This window comes from Rhinoraja longicauda, chromosome 1 (assembly GCF_053455715.1).
Source record: "Rhinoraja longicauda isolate Sanriku21f chromosome 1, sRhiLon1.1, whole genome shotgun sequence".
Lineage (NCBI taxonomy): Eukaryota > Metazoa > Chordata > Chondrichthyes > Rajiformes > Arhynchobatidae > Rhinoraja > Rhinoraja longicauda.
This window is the reverse complement of record NC_135953.1, coordinates 62,685,678-62,694,474: the sequence shown is the minus strand read 5'-3', so window position 1 is coordinate 62,694,474 and position 8,797 is coordinate 62,685,678. Positions and strand designations below refer to the sequence as shown.

Genomic DNA, 8,797 nt, shown 5'->3' with positions numbered 1-8,797 from the left:
CTGATCATCGGGAACATTTTTCCTGCCAATACTCTAGGAATTTTACATGTTTCTATAAGATCTCCTCTCATCTAAATTCCAGCGAATACAAGCCCAGTCGACCCTTTCTTTCACCATATGTCAGTCCCACCATCCTGGGAATTGACCTGGTGCACCTACGCTGCATTACCTCAATAGCAATAATATCCTTCCTCAAATTAAGAGACCAAAATTGCACACATACTCCAGATGCAGTCTCACCAGGGCCCTGAAGAACTGCAATAGGACCTCCTTGCTCCTAAACTCAAATCCTCTCGCAATGAAGGCCAACATGCCATTAGGTTTTTTCACTGCCTGCTGTACCTGCATGCTTATTTTCAGTGAATGATGGACAAGCACACCCAGGTCTCATTGCACCTCCCCTTCTCGTAATCTGACACCATTCGGATTCCTACAAATCTACTGACTCCCATAGCTATCTAGACTACACTTCTTCCCACCCTGCTTCCTGTAAAAACTCTATCCCCTACTCTCAATTCCTCCGTCTACACCACATCTGTGCCCAGGCTGAGGTTTTCCATACTAGATCATCGGAGATGTCTTCATTATTTAGGAAATGGGGGTTTCCCTCTTCCATTATAGATGAGGCTGTCACTAGGGTCTCCTCGATATCCTGCAGCTCCATTCTTGCTACCCCTCCTCCCATTTTCCGCAGTTTCCACCCGATCAGCCGTCACTTACACCATATACAGTAATCCTCCAACACTTTTGCCACCTCCTACGGGATCCCACCACTGGTCACATCTTCCCACCTCCACTCCTTTCTGTTCTCCGCAGAGACCATTCCCTCCAAAACTCCCGGGTCAACTCGTCCCTTCCCACCCAAACCACCCCCTCCCCAAGTACTTTCCCCTGCAACCGCAGGAGATGCAACACGTGTCCCTTTACCTCCCCCCTTGACTCCATCCAAGGACCCCGACAGTCTGTTCAGGTGAGGCAGAGGTTCACATGCACCTCCTGCAACCTCATCTACTGTATCCGCTGTTCCAGGTGTCAACTTCTATACATCGGCAAGACCAAGCGCAAGCTCGGCGATTGTTTCGCTGAACACCTCCGCTCGATCTGCCTTAACCTACCTGATCTCCCGGTTGCTCAGAACTTTAACTCCCCCTCCCATTCCCAATCTGACCTTTCTGTCCTGGGCCTCCTCCATTGTCAGAGTGAGTCCCAGCACAAATTGGAGGAGCAGCACCTCATATTTCACTTGGGTAGCTTACACCCCAGTGGTATGCACATTGACTTCTCTAACTTTAAATAGCCCTTGCTTTCCCTCTCTCACCGCCCCCCCCTTCCCAGATCTCCCACCAGTCTTACTGTCTCCAACTACATTCTATCTCTGTCCCGCCCACTCCCCTGACATCAGTCTGAAGTAGGGTCTCGATCCGAAATGTCACCCATTCCTTCTCTCCAGATATGCTGCCTTTCCCTCTGAGTTATTTTGTGTCTACCATTCAGCATTTTGTGTCTACCATTCAGATAATAATCTGCCTTCCTGTTCTTGCCACCAAAGTGGATAACCTCACATTTATCCACATTATATTGCATCTGCCATGCATCTGCCCACTCACTCAACCAATCCAAGTCACCCTGCAACCTCATAGCATCTTAATCGCAACTCACACTGCCACACAGCTTTGTGTCGTCTGCAAACTTGGAGATGTCACATTTAATTGCCTCATCTAAATCGTTAATATATATTGTAAATAACTGGACTCCCAGCACTGCCTTGCGGCACCCCACTAGCCACTACCTGCCGTTCTGAAAAGGACCCGTTAATTTCTACTCTTTGCTTCCTATCTGCCAACCAGTTTTCTATCCATGTCAATAGCCTACCCCTGATACCATGTGCTCTCATTTTGCACACTAATCTCTTGTGTGGGACCTTGTCAAAGGTTTTTTGAAAGTCCTGATAACCACATCCACTGGCTCTCCCTTATCCATTCTACTTGTTACATCCCGAAAAAAATTAGAAAAGATTAATCAAGCATGATTTCCCTTTCATAAATCCATGCTGACTTTGACCGATCCCATCACTGCTTTCCAAATGTGCTGTGATAACTTCTTTAATAATCGACTCCAGCATCTTCCCCACCACCGATGTAAGGCTAATTGGTCTATAATTCCCCGTTTTCTCCCTCCCTACTTTCTTAAAAAGTGGAGTTACATTAGCTACCCTCCATTCCACAGGAACTGATCCAGAGTCGAGAGAACATTGGAAAATGATCACCAATGCATCCACCATTTCTAGGGCCACCTCCTTGAGTACTCTTGGATGAAGACCATCAGGCCCTGGGGATTTATCTGCCTTCAGTCCCAACAGTTAACCGAACACCATTTTCTGACTAATGTGGATTTCCTTCAGTTCCTCCATCCCACTAGATTCTCGGTCCTTTAATATTTCTGGGAGATTGTTTGCGTCTTCCTTAGTGAAGACAGCACCAAAGTACTCGTTTAACTGTTCTGCTATTTCTTTGTTTCACATTATTGCTATTGAGGGAGTGCAGCGTAGGTTCAACAGTTTAATTCCTGGGATGGCGGGACTGACATATGATGAAAGAATGTGTCGACTGGGCTTGTATTCACTGGAATTTAGAAGGATGAGAGAGAATCTTATAGAAACATATAAAATTCTTAGAGAATTGAACAGGGTAAATGCAGGAAAAATGTTCCCGATGTTGGGAGAGTCCAGAACCAGGGTCACAGTTTAAGAATAAGGGGTAGGCCATTTAGGACTGAGATGATGGAAAACTTTTTCACCCAAAGAGTTGTGAATCTGTGGAATTCTCTGCCACAGAAGGCAGTGATGGCCAATTCACTGGATGTTTTCAAGAGAGTTAGATTTAGCTCTTAGAGCTTAGGGAATCAAGGGATATGGGGAAAAAGCCGGAATGGGATACTGATTTTGAATGATCAGCCATGATCATATTGAATGGCTCAAAGGGCTGATTTTCTAGTTTTCTTTGTTTTTATACTTTCTGCATAATTTGAAATGTACAGACCGACAATAACTACAGTTCATAATAATGAACACGGGAATGTTTAAATACTCAATAATATTTCTATATTTCTCATGAAACTTGCTGTTCTCCCTTCTAATCTGCCCTGGAGCAACATGGAAACAATTCAATAGTAACTTTGGAATGTTGTTTAATGTACGTTTAGAATGAAAATAAAGTGCTGTGCTGTAAGGAAGGAGCTGGGAAGTGGAACTGTTTGGGTTGTTTTACAAACAACCGGTGCAATCATGGTCTGCAGAATGGTCTCTTCCACGTTGAAAGTAGTGGAATTGCAATTTGTTATAATACACTTCCTGATGTTAAAAGCAAAGTATTTATTTTTGCTAAATTATATTATTTGTCTAGAGTAAAAATTGTTCTTATTGTGTAATGGGATAACAACATTGTATACAAAAACAGGACGTAAAAATGCCCCGCTGAGTTACTCCAGCACTTTGTGTCTATTTTCCAGACACAAAAATGTTGCCACTCATCTTAGTTGATAAATCATATAATTAGACAATAGACAATAGGTGCAGGAGGAGGCCATTCGGCCCTTCGAGCCAGCACCGCCATTCAATGTAATCATGGCTGATCATTCTCAATCAGTACCCCGTTCCTGCCTTCCCCCCATACCCCCTGACTCCGCTATCCTTAAGAGCTCTATCTAGCTCTCTCTTGAATGCATTCAGAGAATTGGCCTTCACTGCCTTCTGAGGCAGAGAATTCCACAGATTTACAACTCTCTGACAGAAAAAGTTTTTCCTCATCTCCGTTCTAAATGGCTTACCCCTTATTCTTAAACTGTGGCCCCTGGTTCTGGACTCCCCCAACATTGGGAACAGGTTTCCTGCCTCTAACGTGTCCAACCCCTTAATAGTTGCTTGCTTAAACAAATGTTAGTGCATGCATTGATCAACATTCTGGGGCAATTGGACAGGGCAGATTGCGACAAGTTTGCCCGCAGCGAAGAAATAGCGTTGCTACAACTAAAAGTCAGCAGCAGCATCGCGCACGCGTGGCGTCCCTGACACCAAATAGCAAAATTTCCCCCAGCCCCGTATAAAAACTGCAGCGAGATCTCTGGTCCAGGTGGGTTGGAGTCGAGCGTGAGCTGAAGTAGGTGTGAGAATCATTCCCAGGAAGTGCGAGTGGCTACACCCCGGCTATGGCGGATACTTTGCGAAGGCTGGTCAAAACAACAACCTACAAACTGTTGCAGAATAAACTCGAGTCTTGGTACAAGGATTATCACGTGAGCCTTATTTTACTTTCGCCCTTTTTTCATTTGGGTCAGATAACTTTACCAGAGGGTCTTTGTAAGGATGTGACTTTAGTAATCGGAATGTCACGATGCCACGCACAGGTTCCGTTGCTTTTTTGCAACTAAAATAAATCAAACGTTACGCGAGGTCCAAAACAAACATGCGTTTTGGTGAAAATATTCAAATATTGTCCCATTTGCAATGTGAATGGTCGTGATTTACTAAAGTGATAACTTTTGAGTTGCAACAAACCTAATCGTTTTACTATTTAATTAAATGAATTAAAACTGCAAATTGAATTTGTCGGATCTACTACATTGTAATGTCTCCTCGTGAAATAATTGAAGAAATCTTGCAAATTAGCATGGAAATTTCCCGGGAGTTTGGTAACTAAGGACGCTCGTTGCTATGGCAATGTGCAAACCAGCTGGAATGAAATTCTGCGCAGTTTTTTGTTTGCATTCGTCATGACGTGTAATATGCAAAATTAAAATTCGCATTCAATTACATGAATGTTTCACGCATATAATATTTTGTCCTTGGCTGATGTTTGAATATTGGCGAACAGTGCCATTTTGCCAGGATTTACATTGGGTAATCTGCACCATTGCATTAAGGGGTAGGCCATTTAGAACTGAGATGAGGAAAAACTTTTTCAGTCAGAGAGTTGTGAATCTGGAATTCTCTGCCTCAGAAGGCAGTGGAAGCCAATTCTCTGAATGCATTCAAGAGAGAGCTGGGTAGAGCTCTTAAGGAGTCAGGGGGTATGGGGAGAAGGCAGGAACGGGGTACTGATTGAGAATGATCAGCCATGATCACATTGAATGGTGGTGCTGATTCGAAGGGCCGAATGGCCTCCTCCTGCACCTATTGTCTATTTCAAGATTTCAAGGTCAGTTTATTGTCACATGTACCAATTAAGGTACAGTGAAATTTGAGTTACACCTGCAGCAGCAATTTAGTTTTATTTCATTGTCTTTCATTTCTAACAAGAATGCAAAATCAGGAAAACAGAATTTATCAGTTTCAAATTATGAAGAATGACACTAGAAGCAATCGATTCTTTATTTAGACTTTTATTCAATCGAGAATGTGTAATTTCCAGATTAGATATTTTAAATGATTTTCAAGCATTTGGAAATGTACTTCCAACACTCATTTGGACATGCCTTTCATGGTTGAGGTGCATTCAATTGTCTCCAGTAAATGGTCACATAGGTACAGCCATTTGCTTAAAAAATGTAGTTAACAATTCTTTCTGTGTAAAATGCATGATCCATAACCTACAATGAAAAATCATGAAGAACTAAACCCAAAATGTAGAGGAATTTTCACAGAAAAATGGGAACAGAATTTGGGCATTCAGCCCTTCCAACCTGCTTTGCTGTTCAATAGATTATGACTGATCATGCAAATTCAGAAATCACTTCCTGCCTTCTACCCCTATTCCTTGCTCTCTTTAGCACTAAGAATTACTTCAAAGTTGAATATTTAATGATTTTGCTTTAGCTGCCTTCTGAAATAGAGAATTCAGCATTTTCTATATCTGGGAGATTTTTCCTTATCTCAACCCTACATTGGTTATCCATTATCCTCAGGTTGTAATCCCTGGTCCTGGACTGCCTGCCATTGGGAACATCCTTTCTGCATCTAAAACACAAAATGCTGGAAGAGCTCAGGGGGTCAGGCAGCAAACTCTTCAAAGCACTTCCCTCTGGAAGGCGACTCCGGACTGTCAAAGCAGCCACAGCCAGACATAAAAACAGCTTTTTTCCACGAGTAATAGTTCTACTCAATAACCAAAGTCTGTAGTCTCTTTTTTGCTGTGGTTTATTTTCCCCCACGTGTTTAGATCGTAATGGTGTATCCTTATTGTTTTGATGTGTTTATGTTTTATTCTTAATTGTTAACTGTATGTTTGTGTTGTCATTTGTGAGCGGAGCACCAAGGCACATTCCTTGTATATGCACACTTGGCCAATAAACCTATTCATTCATTCATCCATTCATTTGGAGAGGGAATGGACTGACGTCGTCTTGACCCGGTGCGTTGTCTATCCATTCCTTTCCCAGATGCTGCCTGATCTGCTGAGTGCCTCCACCATTTTGGTTTTTGCTCAAGATTCCAGCATCTGAAGTTTCTTGTGCATCTTTTCTGCATCTCATCTGTCCTGTCCTGTTCAAATGTTTGTAGCTTTCAATGAAATACCTTGTCAATCTTTTAAACTCTGGTGATAAAAGCCTAATTAACCCAATCTCTCTTCAAATGTTAGTCCAGGAAATACTGCACAGCTTCCAAAGCTAGAATATCCCTCTTCGGATAAGGAGACCAAATCTGTAAACACACTACAAAATGTGTGGTCTCACCCAGGCCCTGCATAATTGCAGCAATGACATCCATATGCTTGAAATAGCTCACAATGAAGGTCAACACAGAATTTGCCTTTTGGCCAACCTACTGGACCTAAATTCTTACTTTCAACAACTGGTGCAGAAGGACACCTAGGTCTAATTTTTCTTCCCCAATCCCAATTTATTGCCATTCAGTTAATAATCTACCTTTCGGTATTTTTGCCACCAAAATAGATAACCTCACATTTATGCACATTAACCTACTCCTGCCACGTACCTGCCCACACTTTATCTTGTTTAAACCCTTCAGGAGCTGTGAAAATAATAAATGAATGATTTGTATTTCATATTTTTATAGTTTTTAAGCTTGCTGTGCGTTGAAAACTTGTGTGGTGTTGTCTTTGCCTAGCTTTAGGAAGTTCAAAAGTTCCTTTGCGCCATCATGCATTGCAAAATCTACCACCGAGCTGGGAGTGAGATGCAAGAACTTCCATGAGCATTGCTCCTTTTATACCTGTTGCTTCCAAAAGACATGGGTAGCTGAACCAGGAGTAACTATTGGGGCCTTTTACTGTACTGTTCAGCTTGTGTTAGTCATCAGCATTCTAGTGAATTAGAAAGCAAAGGCAGAGCATTGTTCAACTCTTCAATTTCCCTCCCAACTTGCCTGTTTCGCTGTACCATTATTACGCTGGAATGATCATATTTCAGGCCAAGTACAAGCCAGTGGCTAGAGGCCAGCAGGTTATGGCCACAAGCCAGACATGAGGAATTTACAAATTGGCTCCTTCACAATGGGGATTCGTGGCATGATAAACAAGCTTCTAGATGTGGATGTCACTCCGTCATACAGCATTTGCACTTGCGTCACCTGCAGTTTATTAGCACCATTCATTTTTTTTTCAACCTGTGCACTGCGAGCTGTTCTTTGTCATCAGCAGGGCAAGCTTGATCCCACAACAAAAAAATTCTGTCCACTGCTGTTCCTTGCTGCTGTAGGTTGCCTCCATTCTGCACGCTCGGCCACGGTGCAAGCCCAATCTAACTGAGCCCCAGGCTGCTTGAAGGCCTCCAATGGCCCACTCCGACACCACTTCATATGTCCCGAAATGGAATAATGAAGTTCTACATAATAGCAATAATAACCCGATACCGAGATGGAGAGAGGCACTATCTTCCCCCCCACTGGTCATGCACCATCTCCCCCCCCCCACTGGTCATGCACCATCTTCCCCCCACTTGTTTGCCCCTATTTCCCCAACACTTCCATATATTAAATTTTTGGTGGTCGTGCCATTCTCCATTTCTGCAATTTTTAATGGAATTTGATTATTTAATCCTGTCAGCAGTGGTGGGTGAGGCAGATGCTATAGTGGTATTTAAGAGGCTTTAAGGCAGGCACATGGATATGGAGGGATTATGGATCACGTGCATGCAGTGGATTAACTTGGCATCATGTTTGCCGTAGATATTGTGGGCTGAAGGTCCTGTTTCAGTGCTGTATTGTTCTATGTCCGTTTGTGAGTGTCAGGGAAGTCCACGATTATCCCGTCTGTTGACAGCTGGTCAGCCAGAAGACATTTTAGGGGACTGTGACTTGTCTTTAGGGGACCTCAAACCAGGAGACCAACTTACTGTTGCAGATAGGTGCAGGTAGGGGATTAGCACGAGCAGGCAGCTTGGAGACCTACTGTGCACCACTGTGGTTGCTGAAAGCATGCAGAAGGTCAGGGAAGCACCTGAGCAGTTCAGTGGCACACATGGTAGACCTGCTGCCTCACAGTTCCTGTAACACCTGGATCCACTCTCTTTGGTTCTGTCTGTGTGAAGTTTGCATGCTTTCCCCTGTGACCGGATGTGTTTTCTTTCGGTTGCTCCGTTATCCTCCCACATTGCAATGATGTGTGAGTTGGTAGGTTAATTAGTCACTGTAAATTGTTTTAGTGTTAAATGAGTGGTAGAATATGGTGAGAGTCTATGGGGATGAGGGGGAGGGGATAAAATGGATTAGCATAGAATTTGTCTGAAAGTGGGGCTTGAAGGTCAGCATAGATTTAATGGGCTAACATGTCTGTTTCAATGCTCTAGCACTCTCCCCCCTCCGTCTCCCTCTCGTGATAACCTTAGTGAAGATAAACCTGAAAAA

General features: G+C 43.3%; 1 protein-coding gene across 1 annotated transcript in view; it reads left to right on the top strand.

The window, feature by feature from the left end:
• The first annotated feature begins 4,132 nt into the window (after window positions 1–4,132).
• spata18 (spermatogenesis associated 18) overlaps window positions 4,133–8,797 on the top strand; it is a 48,737-nt gene continuing 44,072 nt past the window's right edge. Inside the window, exon 1 of the mRNA XM_078410509.1 lies at window positions 4,133–4,290. Within this exon, the coding sequence (XP_078266635.1) occupies window positions 4,204–4,290 (87 nt within the window). The 5' untranslated portion in view covers window positions 4,133–4,203. The remainder of the gene's footprint in view (window positions 4,291–8,797) is intronic.